The 26,289-nt window shown below is 61.8% G+C and overlaps 1 protein-coding gene across 1 annotated transcript in view; it reads left to right on the top strand.

Moving 5' to 3' along the window:
• Nucleotides 1–25,825, top strand: part of LOC143350757 (uncharacterized) — a 139,043-nt gene extending 113,218 nt beyond the window's left edge. The window contains exon 3 of the mRNA XM_076782761.1: nt 25,317–25,825. Coding sequence (XP_076638876.1) covers nt 25,317–25,825 — 509 coding nt within the window. The remainder of the gene's footprint in view (nt 1–25,316) is intronic.
• The last annotated feature ends 464 nt before the right edge of the window (nt 25,826–26,289 follow it).

Genomic DNA, 26,289 nt, shown 5'->3' with positions numbered 1-26,289 from the left:
CTGGCAGCGGCCATCAGACGGCTCGGGGTTCGTAACACGGCCCCGGGTCCGGATGGTGTGCCCGGCCGGGTTTGGGTCTTGACCCAGGGCGTCCTTGGGGACGACCTCAGGCGGTTGTTCGACCGCTGCCTAAGGGACGGGCGATTCCCCCCCAGTTGGAAGGTGGCGAGGATGGTCCTCCTCCGGAAGGAGGGTCGGCCCGCGGAGTCTCCCTCCGCATACCGGCCCATTTGTCTCCTCGACGAGGTGGGCAAGCTCTTCGAGCGTGTGATTGCTGCCCGCCTCGTCGAGCACCTGTCGCGGGGTGATCCCGGTCTGGCCGACTGCCAGTTCGGTTTCCGGGGGGGCCGATCGACTATCGACGCGATAGGTCGTGTGAGGGCCCTCTCGGAGGCGGCCGTCTCCCGGGGAGGGGTGGCATTGGCAATATCCTTGGATATTGCCAATGCCTTTAACACCCTCCCCTGGGAAGAGATAAGGAGGGGACTCGAATATCATCGAGTCCCCCCTTGTCTCAGGGCGGTCGTCGGGGATTATCTCCGCGGCAGGTGGATCGAGTATCCGGGCCGGGATGGTGATATGCGGAAGGAGGTGTACTGCGGTGTTCCGCAGGGGTCGGTCCTCGGGCCACTCCTGTGGAACATCGCGTACGACTCGGTGTTGCGGGCCGGCTTCCCCGACGGCGTCAGCACGGTGTGTTATGCGGATGACACACTGGTGCTGGCCGTCGGGGCGCACTGGGGGAGGGCCATGCGTCGCGCGGAGGAGGGGTCGCAACGCGTCGTCGACCGGATCAGGGGGATGGGGATGACGGTGGCGGTCCATAAGACCGAGGTGATTGCGTTTCATTCACCTCGGCAGGATCCTCCACCCCCTCTGATCCGGGTGGGTGGGGCTGACATCGAGGTGAAGCCCCAGATCAGGTATCTAGGGCTGATCCTCGATAGCCACTGGCGTTTCGAGGAGCATTTCCGCTGCCTGGTCCCCCGGTTGGAAAGGATGGTTGCGGCTCTGGGCCGGATCCTGCCCGGCCTGGGGGGCCCGGCGGGCCAAGTTCGTCGCCTCTATGTGGCAATGGTCCAGTCGGTGGTCCTATACGGGGCCCCCGTCTGGGCGGGCGACCTGGCTGCCTCCCGGCGCAGCATGACTATGCTGCGTCGGGTGCAGAGGCGCATGGCGCTCAGGGTCGTCCGCGGGTATCGGACCATGTCACGTGGGGCGGCGACGGTTCTGGCGGGGATGCCGCCCATGGACCTGCTCGCGCGGTCGCACGCGGTGATGTACCGGCACCGCGTCGACCGTCGCGCGGGGGTGGGGGCGGTCCCGGGCGGGCAGGAACCTCCTTGGGGCGATTTGAAGCGCCAGGCCCGGCAGTCCGTGTTGCTCGCGTGGCAGGAGCGGCTGGCTCTGCCAACCGCGGGGCACCGGACTGTCGGGGCTGTTCGGCCACTCCTGAAGGAGTGGCTGGACAGAGGCCATGGCAGCCTCACCTACCGGCTGGCACAGGTATTTTCCGGGCATGGCAGCTTCGGAAGATACCTGTGCCGGATAGGGAAGGAGCCGACGGCGCGTTGCTGCCACTGCGACGCTGAGCAGGACACGGCGGATCATACCCTGGAGGTATGCCCCGCGTGGGAGGGGGAGCGCCGTGTCCTGGTCGGCGTCGTCGGGCGGGATGTCTCGCTGCCGGGCGTGGTGCGCGCCATGCTCGGCAGCGAGGAGAAGTGGAGGGCCGTGGCCTCCTTCTGCGAGAACGTAATGTTGCAGAAGGAGGCCGCGCTGAAGCTCGCGCTCGTGCGGTGGCCCGAGGTCGTCGCCCGGTCGCGAGGCGTCGCGGGCGGCCGCCTCGGCGTGGCGGATGACCTAGGCTGGGAGGGGGGTCCTGAGGGGACCCTCCTCCCGCCAGGCGGCGCCGGGTCGGACCGGTTGGGGGTAGGAGTGCCTCCCCCTACCGGTCCGACGCAAGGGGAGGCACCCTCGGCGGTCTGGTGCGGCCATGAACGCCCGGCCGCCGAGGGGTGGAAACGGGGTCGCAGGCGGTTGCGAGTTGGGGCTCGCAGCCGCCACTAAACGCGGCCCCGGGACGGATGGCGGCGGGATGGAGTGGCCACGTCTTGCCGCTATGAGACAGAGTGTCTACCGGGGGGACTGTTTGTCCCCCCCCCCCCCGGGGGTGGGCGCAAAGCGCGGGCACGGGGAGGATACCGGAGGAATGCTTCGAGCGTTTCCCGGTATCCTCCCAAATCGTGCGGAAGGGCCACCGTGGGGTTTTTAGAGGGTAGGTCCCACGCCCGTCGTTCTACGGGCGCGGGGAATCCCACACACCGCTCCCGTCTCTCCCCAAAGAGGTGGGTGGGAGTCTTTCGAAGATTTTCCCCACGACAAAAAAAAAAAAAAAAAAGTCGTTATCTAGTATGCATGCAATAAGCTAGTAAGCGTGCAGTAAGCTACTAAGCAAGCAGTAATCTAGTATGCAACCAGTATGCTAGTAAGCAAGCAGTAAGCTAGAAAGCAAGCTGCAAGATAGTAAGCAACCAGTAAGCCAGTAAGCAAACAGTAAGCTGGTCAGATAGCTGTTAGCTAGTAAACAAGTTGTAAGCCAGTAAGCAAGCTGTAAGCTAGAAAGCAAGCGGCAAGCTACTATGCAAGCAGTGAGCTGCTAAGCAACGAGGAGGCTAGTCAGAAATCAGTTATCTAGTAAGAAAGCTGTATGCTAGTAAGCAAGCAGTACGCTAGTAAGCAAGCAGTAAGCTAGTTCCAAAGCTGTATGCCAGTAATCAAGCAGTAAGCTAATAAGCAAGCAGTAAGATAGTAAGCAAGCAGTAAGCATGTAAATAAGCAGTAAGATGGTAGGCAAGCAGTGAGATAGTACGCGAGCAGGGAGCTAGTGAAGGAGCATTATCCTAGTACGCATCCATTAAGCTAGTAAGCAAGCAGCAAGGTAGTATGCAAGCAGTGAGGTAGTAAGCGAGTAGTCACCTAGTAAGCAAGCAGTAAGCGAGTAAGAATGCTGTAAGCCAGTTAGCAAGCAGTAATCTAGTATGCTAGTTGTGAACTAGGAAGCGAGCAGAAAGCTAGTAAGGAAGCACGAAGCTAGAAAGCATGCAGGAGGCTAACATGCAAGCAGTAAGCGAGTATGCAAGCAGTAAGCTAGTAAGCAAGCAGTAAGGTGGTAAGAAAGCAGTGAGCTACAAAGCAACCAGCATGCCATTAAGAAAGCAGTTAGCTATTAAGCAAGGAGTATGCCAGCCAACAAGCACTAAGCTAGATAGCAAGCAGTGTGCTAGTAAGCGAGTTGTGATATAGTAAGCAAGCAGCAAGCCAGTATGCAAGGAGTAAGCTAGAATGCAAACAGCAGGCTAGAAAGCATGCAGTATGCGGACGAGCTAGCAGTAAGCTGGTAAGCAAGCACTGAGCTAGTAAGCGAGGAGGAAGCTGCTAAGGAAGCAGCCTGATAGTAACCAAGCAGTAAGCTAGTAAGCAACAAGTAAGCTAGCAAGCAAGCAGTATGCTAGTAAGCATCCAGTAAGCTAGTAAGCAAGCTTGAAGCTAGTAAGCCAGCAGTAAGCTTGTACGCAAGCAGTAAGCTGGTAAGCAAGTAGGTAGCAAGTAAGGATGTAGTATGTTAGTATGCAAGCAGTAAGCTGGTAAGCTAGCTGTGTGCTAGAAAGCAAGCAGCAGGCTAGTAAGCAAGCAGCAGGCAAGCAAGAAAGGCTGGTAGCTGCAAAGAAAGCAGGGAGGTAGTAAGCAAGCATAGAGCTAGTAAGCAGGCTGGGAACTTGTAGCAAAGTAGTAATCTATTAAGCGAGCAGTTTCGTGGTAGGAAAGCAGTTATCTAGTAAGCAAGTAGTAAGCTTGTAAGCAACCAGTACGCTAGTAACCATGCACTGAGATAGTAAGCGAGCAGGAAGCTAGTAAGCATACAGTAAGCGAGTAGCAAACTAGTAAACAAGGAGTAAGCTAGTAAGCGAACAGGAAGCTAGTAAGATAGTAGTATGCTAGTAAGCATGCAGTAAGCTAGTAAGCAACCGGTAAGCTAGTAAGCAAGCATTGAGCTAGTAAGGAGGCAGTAAGTTAGAGAGCAAGGAGTGAGCTAGTGAGGAAGCATTTAGTTAGCAACAAAGCAGTAAGTTTGTAGCAAAGCAGTAAGCCGGTAAGCAAGCTGGAAGCTAGTAAGCATTTGTCTGGTAAGAGAGCGATAAGTTAGTAAGAATGCAGTATGTTAGGAAGAATGCAGGAACATTGTAAGCAAGCACTAAGGTAGTAAGCAAGCAGTACGATAGTAAGCAAACAGTAAGATTGTAAGCAAGCAGCAGGATAGTGAGCGTGCAATAAGCGAGTTAGCTAGCAGTGAGCTAGTAAGCGAGCAGAGGCTAGTAAGGAAGCAGAATGCTAGTAAGCAAGCAGTAAGCAAGTGAGGAAGCAGCAGGCTACTAAGAAACCACTTAGCTATCAGGAAAGCAGTATGCTGGTAGGCAGGAAGCAGTCTAGCTAGAAAGCAGTTAGCTATTGAGCAAACAGTAAGCTAGTATGCAAGCAGTGAGTTATTAAGCGACCAGGGAGCACGTAAGGAAGCAGTATGATAGTAAGCATGTAGTAAGCTAGTAAGCAGCCAGTAAGGTTGTAAGCAAGAAGTAAGCTAGAAAGCATGCAACAGGCTAGTAGGAAAGCATTTAGCTATTAAGCAAGCAGTAAGCTAGTAACAAAGCAGTAAGCTACCAACAAAACAGTAAGCTAGTAAGCAAGCAGGAAGCTAGTAAGGAAGCATTCGGCTAGTAAGAGAGCAGTAAGTTAGTAAGAAACCGGTAAGTCCGGGAGAAAGCTGGAATGTGGTAAGAAAGTAGTTATGTAGTAACTAAGCAGTAAGCTAGAAAGCCAGCAGCAGGCTAATAAGGATGTAGTAAACTAGTAAGCAAGCAGTAAGCTTGTAAGTAAGCAGTAAGCTAGAAAGCAGGCGGTGAACTATTATGCTAGCAGGGAGCTCGTAAGGAAGCAGTATGCTAGTATGCAAGCAGCAAGCTAGTAAGCAACCAGAAAGGTAGCAAGCAAGCCTCAGGCTAGTCAGAAAATTGTTAGATACTAGGAAAGCAGTGTTCTAGTAGGGAAGCAGCATACTAGTAAGCAAGCAGTGAGCTAGTAAACAAGCAGTGAGATACTAAGTGAGCAGCGGGGTAGTAAGGAAGCAGTGATCTAGTTAGCGAGAAGGTAGCTAGAAAGGAAGCAGCAGGCTTGTAAGATAGCAGTTAGATAGTAAGAAAGCTGTAGGCTGGTGAGCAGGCAGCAAGCTAGTAAGCATGCAGTAAGGTAGAAAGCAAACAGCTAGCTATTAAGAAAGCAGTATGCCACTAAGCAAGGAGTAAACTAGTAAGCAGCCTGAGAGATAGTAAGGAACCATTCGGCTAGGAAGAGAGCAGTAAGTTAGCAAGGAGGCTGTAAGCTAGTAAGCAAGCAGTAATGTTATAAGCAAGCAGCCGGATAGTCAAAAAGCAGTTAGCTAGAAAGCAAGCAGTAAGCTCGGAAGCAAGCAGCAAGCTTGCAAGCGAGCAGGAAGCGAGTATTCTTGCTGTAAGCTAGTATGCAAGCAATTATCTAGTATGCAAGCTTTAAGCTAGAAAGCACGCAGCAGGCTAGTTAGGAGGCGGTATGCGGGTAAGCAAGCAGTAGGCTAGTAAGTATCCAGTCATCTGGTAAGCAAGCACTGACTAGTAAGCGAGCAGGAAGCTAGTAAGGAAGCAGTATGCTAGAAAGCAAGCAGAAGGCTAGTAAGTAACCGGTAGGCTAGTTAGCAAGCAGTAAGCTGTTAAGCAAGTTGTAAGCTAGTACGCAAGCAGTATGCCAGTGAGTAAGGAGTAAGCTAGTGTGGTGTGTGTGTGTATATGGTATGTGTGAATCATGAGTGGTATGAGTAAGCGACGAATGCTTGGAGCCGAATGATTGTTTATGCAATGGTATCGATGCCGATGCCGTCAATGTTGTGGATGGCGTCATTCGGTTTGAAGACGCACGTGGCTGGCCCTTTTTTTTTTTTTTTTTTTGTCGTGGAGAAAATCTTCGAAAGACTCCCTCCCACCTCTTTGGGGAGAGGCGGGAGGGGTGTGTGGGATTCCCCGCGCCCGTAGAATGACGGACGCGGGACCTACCCACTAAAAACGCCACGGTGACCCTTCCGCACGATTTGGGAGGATACCGGGAATTGCTCGAAGCATTCTTCCGGTATCCTCCCCGTGCCCGCGCTTTGCGCCCATCCCCGGAGGGGACAAATGGTCCCCCCGGTAGACACACTGTCTCATAGCGGCAGGTCGTGGCCAATCCATCCCGCCGCCATCCGTCCCGGGGCCGCATTTAGTGGCGGGCTGCGAGCCCCAACTCGCAACCGCCTGCGACCCCGTTTCTACCCCTCGGCGGCCGGGAGCTGATGGCCGCTCCAGGCCACCGAGGGTGCCACCCCGTGGGCCGGACCCACCCGGTCCGACCCATCGCCGCCTGGCGGGAGGAGGCTCCCCTCTGGGCCCCCTCCCAGCCAGGGTCATCCGCCGCGCAGAGGCCGCCGCCCGCGACGCCTGGCGCCCAGGCGACGCCCTCGCGCCACCATACGAGCGCGAGCCTCAGTACGCCGCTGAGGCTCGCGCTCCCTTCCCGCGGCCTCCTTTTGCAGCATTACGGTCTCGCAGAAGGAGGCCACGGCCCTCCACTTCCTCTCGCTGCCGAGCATGGCGCGCACCACACCCGGCAGCGAGACATCCCGCCCTATGACGCCGACCAGGACACGTCGCTCCCCCTCCCAAGCTGGGTATACCTGGAGGGTATGATCAGCCGTGTCCTGCTCGGCGTCACAATCGCAGCAACGCGCCGTCGGCTCCTTCCCTATCCGGCACAGGTACCTTCCGAAGCTACCATGCCCGGAAAATACCTGTGCCATCCGGTAAGTAAGGCTTCCATGGCCTCTGTCCAGCCACTCACACAGGAGTGGCCGAACAGCCCCAACTGGCCAGTGCCCCGCAGTTGGCAGGGCCAACCGCTCCTGCCACGCGAGCACCACGAACTGCCGGGCCTGGCGCTTCAAATCGCCCCAAGCAGGTTCCTGCTCTCCCGGGACCGCCCCCACTCCCGCGCGACGGACGACACGATGACGATACATCATCGCGTGCGACCGCGCGAGGAGATCCATGGGCGGCATCACCGCAAGAACCGTCGCCGCTTCATGCGACACGGTCCGGTAGCCGCGGACGACCCTCAGCGCCATCCGCCTCTGCACACGACGCAGCATCGTCATGCTGCGCCTGGAGGCCGCCAGGTCGTCCGCCCAGACGAGGGCCCCGTATAGGGCCACCGACTGAACCATTTCCACATAGAGGCGGCGAACTCGTCCCGCCGGGCCCCCCAGGTTGGGGAGGATCCGGTCATGTCCGAGACCATCCTCTCCAACCGGGGAACCAGGCAGCGGAAATGCTCCTCGAAGCGCCAGTGGCTATCGAGGATCAGCCCCAGATACCTCATCCGGGGCTTCACCTCGATATCAGCCCCACCCACCCGGATCAGAGGGGGTGGCGGATCCTGCCGAGGTGAGTGGAACGCTATCACCTCGGTCTTATGGACCGCCACCGTCATCCCCATCCCCCTGATCCGGTCGACGACGCGTTGCGCCCCCTCCTCGGCGAGGCGCTTCGCCCTCCCCCACTGAGCCCCGACGGCCAGCACCAGTGTGTCATCTGCGTAACACACGGCACTGACGCCGTCGGGGAGGTCGGCCCGCAACACCGCGTCGTACGCGATGTTCCACAGGAGTGGCCCTAGGACCGACCCCTGCGGAACCCCGCAGTAGACCTCCCTCCGCATATCACCATCCCGGCCCGGATACTCGATCCACCTGCCGCGGAGATAATCCCCGACGACTGCCCTGAGACACGGGGGAACCCGATGATATTCGAGCCTCCTCCGTATCTCCCCCCAGAGAAGGGTGTTAAACGCGTTGGCAATATCCAGCGATACCGCCAACGCCACTCCTCCACGGGAGACGGCCGACTCCGAGAGGACCCTGACCCGACTAATCGCGTCGACCGTCGGCCGGCCCCCCCGGAAACCGTACTGGCAGTCGGCCAGGCCCGGAGCACCCCGCGACAGGTGCTCGACGAGGCGGGCAGCAATCACTCGCTCGAAGAGCTTGCCCACCTCGCCGAGGAGACAGATGGGCCGGTATGCGGATGGAGAATCCGCGGGCCGACCCTCCTTCCGGAGGAGGACCATCCTCGCCACCTTCCAACTGAGGGGGAATCGCCCGTCCCTCAGGCATCGGTTAAACAACCGCCTGAGGTCGGCCCCAAGGACGCCGTGGGTCAAGACCCAAACCCGGCCAGGCACACCATCCGGACCCGGGGCCGTGTTACGCGCCCCGAGCCGTCTGATTTCTGCGGCCAGCTCCCCCTGCGTGAACCCCGTCTCGGCCAACCACTCCAACGGGGCCGTCGTCTCTGCCGGAGGACGTGGTCCCATCTCCCCAATTGGGAAGAGAGTATTGACCACGCCCTCCAGCAGCCGGGGGTCAAGACCCTCGGTGACGGGGGGCGCCCACGGGCGGAGCTTGTTCAGCACCACCTTATAAGGGCGCCCCCAAGGGTCGTCATCAAGGGTCTCGAGGAGCTCCTTCCATGCCCGGGTCTTGGCCCGTTTGATGGCGACCTGCAGAGCCATCCGCGACATGCGGCATGCCTCATACAGGACATCTGCCCTCGCTCGCGCCACGCTATCGTCTCTCCGTAGACGACGGCGCGCGCGGGTGTACTGGCGTCGGGCGCGGATACTCGCGTCTCGCATTTCCGCGATCGCGGCCGACCACCAGTACACCGCCCGGCGTGGTGAAGCCCGCCCGACCCGGGGCAACGCCGCGTTACATATGTTCGCCCTCTGCGGCCAAGTTGCAGCGAGGGCAGCCGCCATCAGGGCATCCTTGTCCAGGCGCCGAAGCGCCCAGCGGCGCGGTGGGTTACCACCCGGACGGTGGTGTCGGGATGCATCCCCCGCGGCGGCAGAGACCTCCATCCGGTTATACCGGTGATCCGAGAGTGTCTCTGCCCCCGCGACCACGTGCCATACCGACACCATGCGCACGGCGTTGGGGGTCGCGAATCCAACATCCACGATAGACCCCCCATATCGCCGCACTCACGTGTGCCCCGACCCCCGGTTCAGTAAGCGAAGGCGAGTCCCGCCGCCCACTCGCCCAGGATCCCGCCGCGAACGGAAGTCCTGGGGGACCCCCACGCCACCGACTTGGCGTTGAAGTCTCCCAGGACCAACGCCGGCCGGGCCGCGCAGCGCTGCACGCATGCCGCGACCTCGGCTAGGTACTGCTCGAACGCGACGTGACCGCTGCGAGGCGATATGTAGCACCCCACCACGGCGACTCCCCCCCAGTCCACGGCGACGAATCCCCGACCGCGCTCCAGCATGGAGAACGGCGGGGACCCGTCGCCACCTCCCCATACCGTCGCCCACCCAATGAGGGTGATCAGGGACGCGGTACGGCTCGGCGGCGACAGCCAGGCCAACCCCCCACTCCGCGAGGACTAGGGACATCATATCCTGTGCCGCGCGGCAGTGGTTGACGTTGGCCTGGTGGAGGAGGCGGGGCGCCATTAATTACCGACCGCCCCAGCCTCCTCTCGGCTGTCCGTCCCCGTGGCACCGTCCACCTCCATGGTGGACGATGCCACCGCCCGCGGCGCCGGAGTCGGAACGGCCCGCCTCTTCCTCTCTTTCCGGGAGGGTGGGAGCACTTCCTGCTCCCCTGCCTGTGGTCGGCTGGCATCCCCCTGTCCGCACATAGCGGGCAGTGGAGGGCCGCCGAGCACTGGCTCGCGCGGTGGTCCTTTGCCCCGCAGCGGTAACATTGACCGCTGCGGTCCACCGGCGAGGTGCACCACTGCCTCACATGCCCCAATTCGAGGCAGCGGTGACACTGGAGCGGGCGCGGCGCGAACATCTCCACTCGCGCCGAAACCCACCCCACCAAAACCCTCCCGGATTCCGCCAATTTATGGGCGACGGAGAGGGGGCAGCGGGTCCACACGGACCCCAGGCCGGAAGGAGATCTGCGGATCTCCCCGACCCGCAAATCCCCCTCAGGGCAATCCCCCGCCCTTGCTAGAGCACGCGCCACGTCCTCCGCGGTGGCCGAGTCGTCCAGCCCACACACGCGCATCTTCGTGCGCTTCGTGGGCCGGGTGACCCGGACACCCCGCTCGCCCAGCTGCTCCCGGAGCCTCTGGGCGAGTCGGTCGGCCTTCACGCCGCCGTCTGGACCGGGGATCTCCAGCAGGAGACCCCCAGTCACGGCCCGCTTCGCCCTGACGGAAGCGATGCCAAGCTCTTCCAGGGACACATTGTCCCTGGCAAGCCGCATCGCCTCCGCGAGGGTCAGGTCGCCCCCCTGCGCAACGGTCAGCGCTGCCGCTGCCGTTTTAGGGGGGCGGCCAAGTCGCGCCTTCGCGGCCTTTCCTTTGACCGCGGGCGGCGGGGGCGGAGGCTGCGCCTGCGGGGCCTTCCTCGCCGCCCTCCTCGCCCTCCGCCCCACCACCTCGCTCCACGACACCCCCCCTTGGGGCGGTGCCGCGGAGGACGCGGGAACCGGGACCACGGGTACGCTTCCCCCCTTGGGGGTCACGACCCGAGGCCCCGGAGTCGCCACGGTGGGCGGAGCCTTCGCTCCCCCCACCTTCGCCTTCCCCGGCCGCGCTGGCACTGGTCGGGGAGGCACCACCCTCCCACCGACCGCTCTTCCGGGGAGGAGCTCCTCCCGGAAAGCGGCCAGCTTCTTCTCAATCATGTCCCCTATCCTCCTCAGGAGATCGTCCTCTGAGGAGGACGGGGACCTCTGCGCGGGCGGAGTGCGTTTGGAAGGGCCCGTGGAGGCCCGTACCACCTCCGCCGCACTCCGGTTCCTAACGGCCACAGGAGGGCGCGGCGTAGGAGGAGGGAGGACAGGAGGGAGGGCCGCGCTGCTCCAGCGCGCCTCTGCCCTCATCCTCCCCCGTCGTTCCGCCCGCTTAGCTCCCGCGCCGCGTCCTTCATCATTTGGGCAGCCTCCCTAAGAGCCTCTGCCCCGCCGCTCTTCTGCCCCTTAAAAGAGCAGGCAGCGGCCACTTTCTCCACTCGTCTCAGGGACGAGGAGATCCTCTCCGATATCTCCTCGGTCACCTCGTTCCTGAGGCAGCTCATCCGGACAACCGGGCTCATCGCCCTGCCCACTTCATTGACGGCCTGCTTCGTCATCTTTCTCTTGGAGCCTATAAGGCTCCTGGTGGAGGAGAAGGACGAGACTGACGCAGTCTCGTCGTCCTCGTCCACCCTCCACGAAGCCGGACCAGGCGCTGGAGACGGCGCGAGCGCCGTCACTCCAGTCCCAACACCGCTTTCCTCCTTTCCCTCTGACTTACCCCGTCCCATCCCCGTTTTAATTTTATACTCCATATTATTCCCACGAGCAGGTCGGAAGAAAAGGTCCGCCCGGGCAGAGCCGCCTTACTCGGGTAAGCCTATATACTCCGGGGGTTCGGCAGGTGCCCCGGAGGTGGTCGCTTGGGATTGGGCCTCCTCCCCCAACCATGCATCCCATCGCCGGGCACCATAACTTAGGATTGGAGGGCGATTTTAAAGACTCGCCATACTCGCGGTCCCGGGCGGTTAAGCCAAGGCCCCCGTTCCTCCTGCCGTCACGTACCATTCACAAAACCAAAAAAGGAATTGTGAATGGGTCTTTGTGACGACCAACAGGAGGCTTATGGTGTGATAAGCATCAGGTACCTCGGGGTCGCTACGCCCCGTACTGCGGCCGACGATTGCCGGACACAGCCCCTGAGGGACTCTCGCTGCAACTTGGCCGTAGGGGGCGGTAGAGTTGCCGAGCATAGAGGAGGAGGTCGCCGGCTCGGGGGATTAGTCACAAATACTTGCGACGCGGCGATGCCCCGGGTCGGGCGGGCTTCTCCTCGCCGGGCGGTGTACTGGTGGCCGGCCGCGATCGCAGAATTGCGCGTAGCGAGTGTGCGCGACCAACGCCAGTACACCCGCGCGCGCCGTCGCCTACGAAGAGACGATGGCGGTAAGCGAACGAGGGCAGATGACCTGTACGAGTCATACCGTACAGCTCAAGTTGCGATGCAGGTCGCCATCAAACGGTCCAAAACCCGGACATGGAAGGAGCTCCTCCAGACCCTCGATGACGATCCTTGGGGGCGCCCGTATAAGGTGGTGCTAAATAAGCTCCGCCCGTGGGCGACCCCTGTCACCGAGGGTCTTTTTTTTTTTTTTTTTTTTGTGGTGGGGAAAATCTTCGAGCGACTCCCTCCCACCTCTTCGGGGAGAGGCGGGAGGGGCGTGTGGGATTCCCCGCGCCCGCAGAATGACGGGCGCGCGACCTACCCACTAAAAACCCCGCGGTGACCCTTCCGCACGATTTGGGACGATAACGGGAATCGCTCGAAGTATTTTTCCGGAATCCTCCCCGTGCCCGCGCTTTGTGCCCATCCCCGAGGGGGACAAACGGTCCACCCGGTAGACACTCTGTCTCATAGCGGCAGGACGGGGCCACTCCATCCCGCCGCCATCCGTCCCGGGGCCGCGTTCAGTGGCGGCAGCGCGCCCCAACTCGCAACCGCCTGCGGCCCCGTTTCTACCCCTCGGCGGCCGGAAGCTCATGGCCGCTCCAGGCCACCGAGGGTGCCTCCCCGTGGGCCGGACCCACCCGGTCCGACCCTTCGCCGCCTGGCGGGAGGAGGCTCCCCTCAGGGCACCCTCCCCCCCCAAGCCCGCGACGCCCTCGCGCCACCATACGAGCGCGAGCCTCAGCGCGCCGCTGAAGGTCGCGCTGCCTTCCCGTGGCCTCCTTCTGCAGCATCACGGTCTCGCAGAAGGAGGCTACGGCCATCCACTTCCTCTCGCTGCCGAGCATGGCGCGCATCACACCCGGCAGCGAGACTTCCCGCCCTATGACGCCGTCCAGGACACGGCGCTCCCCCTCCCACGCTGGGCATACCTGGAGGGTATGATCAGCCGTGCCCTGCTCGGCGTCACAATGACAGCAACGCGCCGTCGGCTCCTTCCCTATCCGGCACAGGAATCTTCCGAAGCTGCCATGTCCGGAAAATACCTGTGCCAGCCGGTATGTGAGGCTTCCATTGCCTCTGTCCAGCCACTCACTCCAGGGTGGCCGAACAGCCCCGTCTGTCCGGTGACCCGTGGTTGGCAGAGCCAAACGCTCCTGCCACGCGAGCATCACGAACTGCCGGGCCTGGCGCTTCAAATCGCTCCAAGCAGGTTCCTGCACTACCGGGACCGCCCCCACCCCCGCGCGACGGTCGTAGCGGTGACGATACAGCACCGCGTGCGTCCGCGCGAGGAGGTCCATGGGCGGCATCCCCGCAAGAACCGTCGCCCGACCAGACGGGGGCCCCGTAAAGGACTACCGACTGCACCATTGCCACATAGTGACGGCGAACTCGGCCCGCCGGTCCCCCCCTAATGGGTAGGATTCGGCCCAAAGCCGCGACCATTCTCTCCAAGCGTGGAACCAGGCAGCGAAAATGCTCCTCGAAGCGCCAGTGGCTATCGAGGATCAACCCCAGATACCTCATGTGGGGCTTCACCTCGATATCAGCCTCACGCACCTGCATCAGGGGGGGGGGGCGAATCCTGCCGAGGTGAATGGAACGCTATAACCTCGGGCTTATGGACCACCACCTTCATTCCCATCCCCCTGATCCGGCCGACGACGCGCTGCGCCCCCACCTCCGCGCGGCACGTGGCCCTCCCCAGGGCGCCCTGACGGCCAGCACCAGTGTGTCATCTGCATAACACCCGGCGCTGACGTCGTCAGGGAGGTCGGCCCGCAACATCTTATCGTACGCGATGTTCCACAGGAGTGGCCCGAGGACCGACCCCTGCGGAACACCGCAGTACACCTCTCTCCGCATATCACCATCCCGGCCCGGATTATCGATCCACCTGCCACGGAGATAATCCCCGACGGCTGCCCTGAGATATGGTGGTACCCGATGATCTTCGAGCCCACTCCATATCTCTCCCCAGGGATGGGTGTTAAAGGCGTTGGCACTATCCAACGATACTGCCAAAGCCATCCCTCGCCGGGAAACGGCTGACTCCGAGAGGGCCCTGGCGCGACCTATCGCGTCGATTGTCGATCGACCTTCCCGGAAACCGTAATGGCAGTCGGCCAGGCCGGGAGCACCACGCGACAGGTCCTCGACGAGGAGGGCACCAATCACGCGCTCAAAGAGCTTGCCCACCTCGTGGAGGAGACAGATGGGCCGGTATGCCGGAGGGATATTCTGCGGGCCGACCCGCCTTCCGGAGGAGGACCATCCTCGCCACTTTCCACCTAGGGGGGAATCGCCCGTCCCTCTGGCATCGGTCAAACAACCGCCTGAGGTTGGCCCCAAGGACGCACTGGGTCAAAACCCAAACCAGGCCGGGCACACCATCCGGCCCCGTGGCCGTGTTACGCGCCCCGAGCCGTTAGATCGCCGTCGCCAGCTCCTCCTGCGTGATCACCAACACGGCCACCCACTCAATTGCGACAGCCGGCGCCGCCGGAGGACGTGATCCTCCCTCCCCAATTGGAAAGAGAGTATGGACCACGTCCTCCAGCAGCCGGGGGTCAAGATCCTCGGTGACAGCGGGCGCTCACGGGCGGAGCTTATTTAGCACCACCTTATACGGGTGCCCCCAAGGATCGTAATCGAGGGTTTGGCGGAGCTCCTTCCATGCCCGGGTTTTGGTCCGTTTGATGGCGATCTGCAGAGCAACACGAGCCGTAGAGTATGACTCATACAGGTCATCTGACCTCGCTCGCGCCACGCCATCGTCTCTTAGTAGGCGACGGCGCGAGCGGGTGTACTGGCGTCGGGCGCACACTCGCAACGCGCAATTCTGCGATCGCGGCCGACCACCAGTACACCTCCCGGCGTGGAGAAGCCCGCCCGAGCCAAGGCATCGTCGCGTCGCAAATATTTGCGACTAACCCCCCGAGCCGAACGACCTCCTCGGCTATGCTTGGCAACTCGGCCGCCCCCTGCGGCCAAGTTGCAGCGAGGGCAGCTGCCATCATAGAGTCCTTGTCCAGGCGCTGAAGCGCCCAGCGGCGCGGTGGGGTACAATCAGCCGGTGGTGTCGGGATGTACAACTGGGGGCAGAGACCTGCATCCGAATATACCGGTGGTCCGAGAGTGTCTCTGCCCCCCCCCCCCAACCACCTGCAATCCCGACACCATACGCACGGCGTTGGTGGTCGCGAATCCAACATCCACGATGGACCTCCCATATCGCCGCTCGCACGTGTTCTCCGAGCCCCGGTTCAGTATCCGAAGGTCGAGCCCGGCCGCCCAGTCGCCCGGGGTCTCGCCGCGAACAGAGGTCCTAGCGAATCCGCACGCCACCGACTTGGCGTTAAAACCCCCAGGACCATCACCGGCCGGGCCGTGCAGTTCTGCACGCATGCCGCGACCTCGGCCAGGTACTGCTCGAACGCGGCGTGGCCGCTGCGGGGCGAGATGTAGCACCCCACCACGGCGACTCCCCCTTAGTCCACGGCGACGAATCTCCGAACGCGCTCCAGGATGGTGCAAGGCGCGGTCCCGTCAACTCCTACCAATACCGCCGCCACCTAGCCGTCCGCGTCCCGCACCCAATGAGGATGATCAAGGACGCGGTACGGCTCGGCGCGACCGCCAGGCCAACCCCCCACTCCGTGACGACTTGGGACATCTTGTCCTGTGCCGCGCGGCAGTGGTTGAGTTTGGCCTGGAGGAGGAGACGGGGCGGCACTACTTAGCGGCCGCCCCAACCTCCTCCTGGCTGTCCGTCCCCGTGGCACCGTCTACCTCCATTATGTACGATGCCAACGACCGCGGTGCCTGAACCGGAGAGGGCCGACCCCCCCTCATCTTCCGGGAGGGGGGAGAGCACTTTTTGCACCCCACCCTGTGATCGGCCGGCCTCCCCAATTCCGCACATAGCGGGCAGTGGGGGGCCGCCGAGCACTGGCTCGCCCGGTGGTCTTTCGCACCGCAGCGGTAACATTGACGCTTGCGGTACACCGGCGAGGTGCACCACTGCCTCACGTGCCCGAACTCGAGGCACCGGTGACACTGGTGTGGGCGCGGCGCGAGTATCTCCACTCGCGCCAAAACCAACCCCACCAACACCCACCCGGACTCCGCCACCTTGCGGGCACCGGAGAGAGGGCACCGGGCCCACACCGACCCCAGGCCGGAAGAAGACCTGCGGATCTCCCCGATCCACACGTCTCCATCGGGGCAGTCCCCCGTCGTCGCTATGGCACGAGATACATCCTGCGTTGTGACCGAATCGTCCAGCCCACAAACGCGCATCTCCGTGCGCTTCGCGGGCCTCGCAACCCGGACAGCCCGCCCAGCTGTCCCCGGAGCCTCTGGGAGAGTCGGTCCGCCTTCTCCCAGCCCTACGGTCCGGGAATCTCCAGCAGGAGGCCCCCGGACACGGCCCTCTTCTTCCTTACTAGCCTGCTGCTCGCATACAAGCTTACTGGTTGCTTACCAGCTAACTGGATGCTTAGTAGCATTCTGCTCCCCTACAAGCTTACTGGTTGCTTACCAGCTTACTGCCTGCTTGCTAGCATACTGCTTGCTTCCTAGCCAAATGCTTGCTTTTTAGCACACTGATTCCTTACTAGCTTCCTGCTTGCTTAATAGCTCACTGGTTCCTTAATAGCTTACTGCTTCCTTACCAGCTTACTGCTCGCTTACTAACTTACTGCTTGCTTGCTAGCTTACTGCTTCCATACTAGCTTCTTGCTTGCTTACCAGGATACTGCCTTACTACAAGCTTACTTCTTCCTTACTATCGAACAGCATTTTTACTAGCCTGCTGCTTGCTTACTAGCTTACTGCATCGTAACTAACTTACTGCTTTGTCACTAACTTACTGCTTTGTTACTAACTTACTGCTTTGATACTAACTTACGGCTTTGTTACTAGCTTACTGCGTGCTTACTAGCTTAAAGCTTGCCTACTAGCTTACAGCTTGCTTACTAGCTTACTGCTTGCTTACTAGCTTACACCTTGCCCACAAACTTACCGCTTGCTAACTATCCTACTACTAGCTTACTCCCTTACTGCTTGCTTTCTAACTTACTGTTTGCTTCGTAGCTTACTGCTCGCTTACTAGCTTACTCCTTGCTTACTAGCTTACTGCTAGCTTACTAGCATCCTGCTTCCTTACTAGGCCCATGTTCGCTTACTAGCTTACGGTTTGCTTACAAGCATAATTCTTCCTTACTAGCACACTGCTCGCTTAGTACCTTACTGGTTGCTTACTAGCTAACTGGATGCTTAGTAGCATTCTGCACCATTACAAGGACCCTCCTCGCTTGCCAGCTTACTGCTTGCTTACATGCTTACTGCTTGCTTGCTAGCATACTGCTTGCTTACTAGCCAGCTGTTTGCTCTCGAGCATACTGCTTCCTTACTAGCTTCCTGTTTGCTTACTAGCTTGCTGGTTCCTTAGTAGCTTACTGCTAGCTTACTAGCACTCTGCTTACTTACTAGATTAGTGCATGCTGATTAGCTTACTGGTTTGTTACTAGCCTGCTGCTTGCTTACTAGCATACTGCTTGCTTAGTAGCTAACTGCCAACATACTCGCTTACAGCTTGCTTACTAGCCCGCTGCTTGCTTTCGACCATACTGCTAGCTTACTAGCACACTGCTTCCATACTAGCTTGCTGCTTGCTCTCTAGCTACCTACTCGCATACTAGCATGCTGCTTCGTTACTAGCTTCCTTCACGCATACTAGTATTCTGCTTGCTTGCCAGGTTACTGCTTGCTTACTACCTCCCTGCTTGCTTACTAGCTCACTGCTACCTTACTAGCTTCCTGCTTGCTCACTGGCTTACTGCTTTCTTGGTAACTTACTGCTTTGTTACTAGCTTACTGCTTAATTAATAGATAAATGCTACCTTACTAGCCTGCTACTTGCTATCTAGCTTACTTCTTGCTTACTAGCTTGCAGCTCCCTTATTCGCTTACTGCTTGTTTACTAGCCCGCTGCTTGCCTACTAGCTTCTTCCTCACTTACTGTCTCGCTGCTTGCTTACTGGCGTAATGCCTCCTAACTAGCTTCCTGGTTGCTAACTAGCTCCCTGCTTGCTTACTAGATTACTGCTTGCTTACTAGATTACTGCTTGCTTACTAGCTTACTGCTCGCTTACTAGGTCACTGCTTTTTTTTTTTTTGTCGTGGGGAAAATCTTGGAAAGACTCCCTCCCACCTCTTTGGGGAGAGATGGGAGGGGTGTGTGGGATTCCCCGCGCCCGTACCACGACAGGCGCGGGACCTACCCACTAAAAACCCCACGGTGACCCTGCCGCACGATTTGGGAGGATACCGGGAATCGCTCGAAGCATTCTTCCGGTATCCTACCCGTGCCCCCGCTTTGCGCCCATCCCAGGGGGGGACAAACGGTCCCCCCGGTAAACACTGTCTCATAGCGGCAGGACGGGGCCACTCCATCCCGCCGCCATCCGTCTCGGGGCCGCGCTCAGTGGCGGCTGCAAGCCCCAACTCGCAACCACCTGCGGCCCCGTTTCTACCTCTCGGCGGCCGGGAGCTCATGGCCGCTCAAGGCCACCGAGGGTGCCTCCCCGTGGGCCGGACCCACGCGGTCCGAACCTTCGCTGCCTGGCGGGAGGAGGCTCCCCTCAGGGCCCCCCTCCCAGCCAGGGTCATCCGCCGCGCAAAGGCGGCCGCCCGCGACGCCTGGCGCCTGGGCGACGCCCTCGCGACACCATACGAGCGCGAGCCTCAGCACGCCGCTGAATCTCAGGCTCCCTTCCCGCGACCTCCTCCTGCAGCATTAAGGTCTCGCAGAAGGAAGCCAACTAGCTTACTACTTTTTTTTTTTTTTTTTTTTTTTTTTTTGTCGTGGGGAAAATCTTCGAAAGAGTCCCTCCCACCTCCTTGGGGAGAGGTGGGAGGGGTGTGTGGGATTCCCCGCGCCCGTACAACGACAGGCGCGGGACCTACCCACTAAAAACCCCACGGTGACCCTTGGGCACGCTTTGGGAGGATACCGGGAATCGCTCGAAGCATTCTTCCGGTATCCTCCCCGTGCCCGCGCTTTCGCGCCCATCCCCCGGGGGGACAATCGGTCCCCCCAGTAGACACACTGCCTCATAGCGGCGGGACGGGGCCACTCCATCCCGCCGCTATCCGTCCCGGGGCCGCGTTTAGTGGCGGCTGCGAGCCCCAACTCGCAACCGCCCGCGACCCCGTTTCCACCCCTCGGCGGCCGGGCGTTCATGGCCGCACCAGACCGCCGAGGGTGCCTCCCCTTGCGTCGGACCGGTAGGGGGAGGCACTCCTACCCCCAACCGGTCCGACCCGGCGCCGCCTGGCGGGAGGAGGGTCCCCTCAGGACCCCCCTCCCAGCCTAGGTCATCCGCCACGCCGAGGCGGCCGCCCGCGACGCCTCGCGACCGGGCGACGACCTCGGGCCACCGCACGAGCGCGAGCTTCAGCGCGCCGCGTAAGCTCGCGCTCCCTCCCCGCGGCCTCCTTCTGCAACATTACGTTCTCGCAGAAGGAGGCCACGGCCCTCCACTTCTCCTCGCTGCCGAGCATGGCGCGCACCACGCCCGGCAGCGAGACATCCCGCCCGACGACGCCGACCAGGACACGGCGCTCCCCCTCCCACGCGGGGCATACCTCCAGGGTATGATCCGCCGTGTCCTGCTCAGCGTCGCAGTGGCAGCAACGCGCCGTCGGCTCCTTCCCTATCCGGCACAGGTATCTTCCGAAGCTGCCATGCCCGGAAAATACCTGTGCCAGCCGGTAGGTGAGGCTGCCATGGTCTCTGTCCAGCCACTCCTTCAGGAGTGGCCGAACAGCCCCGACAGTCCGGTGCCCCGCGGTTGGCAGAGCCAGCCGCTCCTGCCACGCGAGCAACACGGACTGCCGGGCCTGGCGCTTCAAATCGCCCCAAGCAGGTTCCTGCCCGCCCGGGACCGCCCCCACCTCCGCGCGACGGTCGACGCGGTGCCGGTACATCACCGCGTGCGACCGCGCGAGCAGGTCCATGGGCGGCATCCCCGCTAGAACCGTCGCCGCCTCATGTGACATGGTCCGATACCCGCGGACGACCCTGAGCGCCATGCGCCTCTGCACCCGACGCAGCATAGTCATGCTGCGCCGGGAGGCAGCCAGGTCGTCCGCCCAGACGGGGGCCCCGTATAGGGCCACCGACTGGACCATTGCCACATAGAGGCGACGAACTCGGCCCGCCGGGCCCCCCAGGTTAGGCAGGATCCGGCCCAGAGCCGCAACCATCCTTTCCAACCGGGGGACCAGGCAGCGGAAATGCTTCTCGAAACGCCAGTGGCTATCGAGGATCAGCCCCAGATACCTGATCTGGGGCTTCACCTCGATGTCAGCCCCACCCACCCGAATCAGAGGGGGTGGCGGATCCTGCCGAGGTGAATGAAACGCAATCACCTCGGTCTTATGGACCGCCACCGTCATCCCCATCCCCCTGATCCGGTCGACGACGCGTTGCGACCCCTCCTCCGCGCGACGCATGGCCCTCCCCCAGTGCGCCCCGACGGCCAGCACCAGTGTGTCATCCGCATAACACACCGTGCTGACGCCGTCGGGGAGGCCGGCCCGCAACACCGAGTCGTACGCAATGTTCCACAGGAGTGGCCCGAGGACCGACCCCTGCGGAACACCGCAGTACACCTCCCTCCGCATATCACCATCCCGGCCCGGATACTCGATCCACCTGCCGCGGAGATAATCCCCGACGACCGCCCTGAGACAAGGGGGGACTCGATGATATTCGAGTCCCCTCCTTATCTCTTCCCAGGGGAGGGTGTTAAAGGCATTGGCAATATCCAAGGAGATTCCCAATGCCACCCCTCCCCGGGAGACGGCCGCCCCCGAGAGGGCCCTCACACGACCTATCGCGTCGATAGTCGATCGGCCCCCCCGGAAACCGAACTGGCAGTCGGCCAGACCGGGATCACCCCGCGACAGGTGCTCGACGAGGCGGGCAGCAATCACACGCTCGAAGAGCTTGCCCACCTCGTCGAGGAGACAAATGGGCCGGTATGCGGAGGGAGACTCCGCGGGCCGACCCTCCTTCCGGAGGAGGACCATCCTCGCCACCTTCCAACTGGGGGGAATCGCCCGTCCCTCAGGCAGCGGTCGAACAACCGCCTGAGGTCGGCCCCAAGGACGCCCTGGGTCAAGACCCAAACCCGGCCGGGCACACCATCCGGACCCGGGGCCGTGTTACGAACCCCGAGCCGTCTGATGGCCGCTGCCAGCTCCTCCTGCGTGACCCCCAGCTCGGCCGTCCACTCCACTGGGACAGCCGCCGCTGCCGGAGGACGCGGTCCCCTCTCCCCAATTGGGAAGAGTGTATTGACCACGTCCTCCAGCAGCCGGGGGTCAAGACCCTCGGTGACGGGGGGCGCCCACGGGCGGAGCTTATTCAGCACCACCTTATATGGGCGCCCCCATGGATCGTCATCAAGGGTCTGGAGGAGCTCCTTCCATGCCCGGGTCTTGGCCCGTTTGATGGCGACCTGCAGAGCAACCCGCGCCACGCGGTATGCTCCATACAGGTCATCAGCTGCCCTCGCTCGCGCCACGCCGTCGCCTGTACGTTGACGACGGCGCGCGCGGGTGTACTGGCGTCGGGCGCGGACAGTCGCGACTCGCAACTCCGCGATCGCGTCCGACCACCAGTACACCGCCCTGCGAGGAGAAGCCCGCCCGACCCGAGGCATCGCCGCGTCGCAAATACCCGCGACCAATGCTCCGAGCCGGGCGACCTCCTCCTCTATGCTCGGCAACTCGGCCGCTCCCTGCGGCCAAGTTGCAGCGAGGGCAGCTGCCATCAGGGCGTCCTTGTCCAGGCGCCGAAGCGCCCAGCGGCGTGGTGGGGTGCCACGCAGGCGGCCGTGTCGGGATGCACTCGCGGCGGCAGAGACCTCCATCCGGATGTACCGGTGATCGGAGAGTGTCTCTGCCCCCGCGACCACGTGCCAACCCGACACCATGCGCACGGCGTTGGGGGTCGCGAATCCAACATCCACGATGGACCCCCCATATCGCCGCACGCATGTGTGCTCCGACCCCCGGTTCAACACCCGGAGGTCGAGCCCCGCCGCCCAATCGCCCAGGATCCCGCCGCGAACGGAGGTCCTGGGGGATCCCCAAGCCACCGACTTGGCATTAAAATCCCCCAGGACCAGTACCGGCCGGGCCGCGTAGCGCTGCACGCATGCCGCGACCTCGGCCAAGTACAGCTCGGACGCAGCGTGACCGCTACGGGGCGAAATGTAGCACCCCACCACAGCGACTCCCCCCCAGTCCACGGCGACGAATCCCCGACCGCGCTCCAACAAGGAGAACGGTGGGGACCCGTCGCCCCCTCCCCATACCGTCGCCACCAAGCCGTCCGCGTCGCCCACCCAATGAGGGTGATCAGGGACGCGGTACGGCTCGGCGGCGACCGCCAGGCCAACCCCCCACTCCGCGAGGACTTGGGACATCAAGTCCTGTGCCGCGCGGCAGTGGTTGAGGTTGGCCTGGAGGAGGAGGCGGGGCGGCATTAATTAATGGCCGCGCCAGCCTCCTCCCGGCCGTCCTTCCCCGTAGCACCGTCCACCTCCATGGAGGACGATGCCACCGCCCTCGGCACCGGAGCCGGTGCAGCCCGCCTCTTCCTCTCCTTCCGGGAGGGGGGGGAGCACTTCTTGCTCCCCACCGTGTGATCGGCTGGCCTCCCCATGTCCGCACACAGCGGGCAGTGGGGGGCCGCCGAGCACTGGCTCGCACGGTGCTCTTTGGCACCGCAGCGGTAACACTGACCGCTGCGGTCCACCGGCGAGGTGCACCACTGCCTCACGTGCCCCAATTCGAGGCAGCGGTGACACTGGAGCGGGCGCGGCGCGAGGATTTCCACACGCACCGAAACCCACCCCACCAATACCCTCCCGGATTCCGCCACCTTACGGGCGGCGGAGAGGGGGCACCGGGCCCACACCGACCCGAGGCCGGAGGGCGACCTGCGGATCTCTCCGATCCGCAGGTCCTCCACAGGACAGTCCCCCGCCCTCGCAAGGGCACGGGACACATCCTGTGCGCTGACCGATCTCCAGCAAGAGACCCCCGGTCACGGCCCTCTTCGCCCTCACGGAGGCGATGCCCAGCTCTTCCAGGGAGATATTCTCCCTGGCGAGCCGCATCGCCTCCGCGAGGGTCAGGTCGCCCCCCTGCGCAACGGTCAGCGTCACCGCTGCCGTTTTTGGGGGACGACCTGGTCGTGCCTTCCCGACCTTCGCGGCCTTTACCTTGGCCGCCGCCGGCGGAGGCGGAGGCTGCGGTTGCGAGGCCTTCCTCGCCGCTCGCTTCGCCTTCCGCCCCACCACCTCACTCCACGCCACCCCCCCTTGGGAGGGTGCTGTGGAGGACGCGACCACCGCGACCACGGGTACACCACCCCCCTTGGGGGTCGCGACCCGGGGCCCTGGTGCCGCAACGCTGGGCGGAGCCTTCACTCCGCCCTTCTTTGCCTTCCCCGACTGTACCGGAACAGGTCGGGGAGGCACCGCCTTCCTGCTGACCGCTCTTCCGGCGAGGAGCTCCTCCCGGAAGGCGGCCAGCTTGCCATCAATCATGTCCCCAATCCTCCTCAGAAGATCGTCTTCTGAGGAGGACGGGGACTTCTTCACGGGCGGAGTGCGGGTGGAGGGGCCCGCGGTGCCCCGCACCACTGCCGCCGCACTCCGCTTATTTACCTCCGCCGAGGGACGCGGCGGTGGAGGAGGAGGGAGGATGGGAGGGAGGGCCGCGCTGTTCCACAGCGCCTCTGCCCTCCTCCTCCCCTGTCGCTCCTCCTCCAACAGGAGCTGCAGACGGGCGTTCCGCCCTCTGAGCTCCCGCGCGGCCTCCCTCATCTCCTCCGCCGCGGCCTTCAGGGCCTCCGCGCCACCGCTTGTCTGCCCCTTAAAGGCGCAGGCAGCGGCGACTTTCTCCACCCGCCTCAGGGACGAGGAGATCCTCTCCGATATCTCCTCGGTCACCTCGTCCCTGAGGCAACTCAGCCTCACCGACGGGCTCATCGCCCCGCCCACCTCGACGACGGCCTGCCCCGTCCTCTTCCTCTTAGAGCCTATGTGGCTCGTGCTGGAGGAGAAGGACGAGACCGACGCCGTCTCGTCGTCCTCCTCCACCCTCCACGAAGCCGGACCTGACGCTGAGTGGGGCGCGAGCGCCGCCACCCTAGCCCCAACCCCGTCTCCGTCCTCCCCAACCGACAAAACCCGCCCCATCCCCATTTTATTTTCTGTGTCCATAATAATCCCACGAGATGGTCGGAAATAAAGGTCCACCCGGGCAGAGCCGCCTTACCCGGGTAAGCCTAATACTCCGGGGGTTCGGCAGGTTCCCCGGAGGTGGTCGCTTGGGATTGGGCCTTCTCCCCCAACCATGCATCCCATCGCCGCGCACCATAGCTTAGGATTGGAGGGCGATTTTATAGAGTCGCCATACTCGTGGCCCAGGCGGTTAAGCCAAGACCCCCGTTCCTCCTGCCGTCACGTACCATTCACAAAACCAATAGGGAATTGTGAATGGGTCGTTGTGACGACCAACAGGAGGCTTACGGTGTGTGTATGACTCGGGTACCCCGGGTTCGTTAAGCCCGTACTGCAGCTGAAAGGCTGGCAGCCCCTGAGGGGTTGTACGACTGCCCTTTCGCACCGAGCCGCCTGTTAACATCGGCGAGCCTGTTCCCGCGCGGTCGCACTCCTGCGATCCCTCGATCGCAGACCACGACACTAGGAGCGCAATATGTCGAGTTTTTGCGCGAATATGATGCTCTTGGCCATATGGCTCCCGTCAGCACTCCGTTCGCGACGGAGCCGGTCTATTTACCACACCATGCAGTGGTGCACGAGCAGACCTCCAAGCTCCGCATAGTTTTTAATGCGTCCGCTGTGACCTCGAACGGCACGTCGCTCAACGACCACCTCCTGGTGGGACCGAAATTACAGGCCGATTTGATTTCAATTCTGCTCCAGTGGCGAATCAAGCGCGTCGCTCTAAAGGCCGACATATAAAAAATGTATCGTCAAATTTTAGTTGATCCGGAAGATCACGCGTACCAATGCATCTTGTGGCCTCGCGAATGAACACAAGAACCGGGCACCTTCGCATTACGTACCGTTGCGTATGGCACTGCCTCCGCACCATTTTTAGCGCAGCGGGTTCTACGGCAGCTGACGGATGACGACGGAAGCTCTTTCCCACGCGATCGCCTCGTTCTCACCCACAACTTCTACGTCGACGACGTCATCTTCGGGGCTGACACTCTGGCCGAAGCCATCGCGACGCGTCACGACCTAACCTCGTTGCTCGCGAATGGCGGGATCTCGTTGGGGAAATGGGCAGCAATTGAGGCGGCCGCTCTCCCGGAAGGAGCCTTGCCGGAAAATTCCCTTCCCTTAGGATGGGAGGATGAGCCATTCCATTCCGTTTTAGGGCTTCAGTGGAACCCCGAGAACGACGTGTTCGCGTTTCGCGTGGACAAGCCCAGCGCAGCGACTCCCACGAAGCGATCCGTATTATCCATGACGGCGCGGCTATTCGACCCTCTTGGTTGTGTGTCACCGGTCATCATTGTCGCGAAAATTATCTTACAAAGCCTATGGATTCGCGGGGTCGACTGGGAGTCACCTCTTCCGCCGGAATTGCTGCAGGAGTGGTGACGCTATGCAGCGGAACTGCATTTACTGCGTCACGTACGCGTACCACGATGGTGCGGGCTGTCGCCGGGCAACATGGCGTTGGAGCTGCACGGGTTTGCCGACGCGTCCTCTCGTGCGTACGCGGCGGTGGTCTACGCCCGAGTCGCGTCGGAAGGGGGAGCGGCGATCCTCGTCACGCTTCTCGTAGCTAAGACGCGTGTCGCCCCGGTCAAAACGTTGAGCATTCCTCGCCTCGAGTTGTGCGCCGCGGTGCTGCTCACGCGCCTCCTCGCGCGCATTCACGCCGAAACATCCTTCGTACGGGCTAGCATTTTTGCTTGGACGGACTCCCGGGTTGTCCTAGAATGGCTCCGCCGACACCCTTCTACATGGCAGGTTTTTGTGACGAATCGCGACTCCGAGATCCAGACTGCACTTCCCTCGGCGTCCTGGCAACACGTGCCGACCCGCGACAATCCCGCCGA

This window comes from Colletes latitarsis, unplaced genomic scaffold (assembly GCF_051014445.1).
Source record: "Colletes latitarsis isolate SP2378_abdomen unplaced genomic scaffold, iyColLati1 scaffold0030, whole genome shotgun sequence".
NCBI lineage: Eukaryota > Metazoa > Arthropoda > Insecta > Hymenoptera > Colletidae > Colletes > Colletes latitarsis.
The sequence above is the reverse complement of the archived record's forward strand: the minus strand, read 5'-3'. Positions and strand labels throughout refer to the sequence as shown.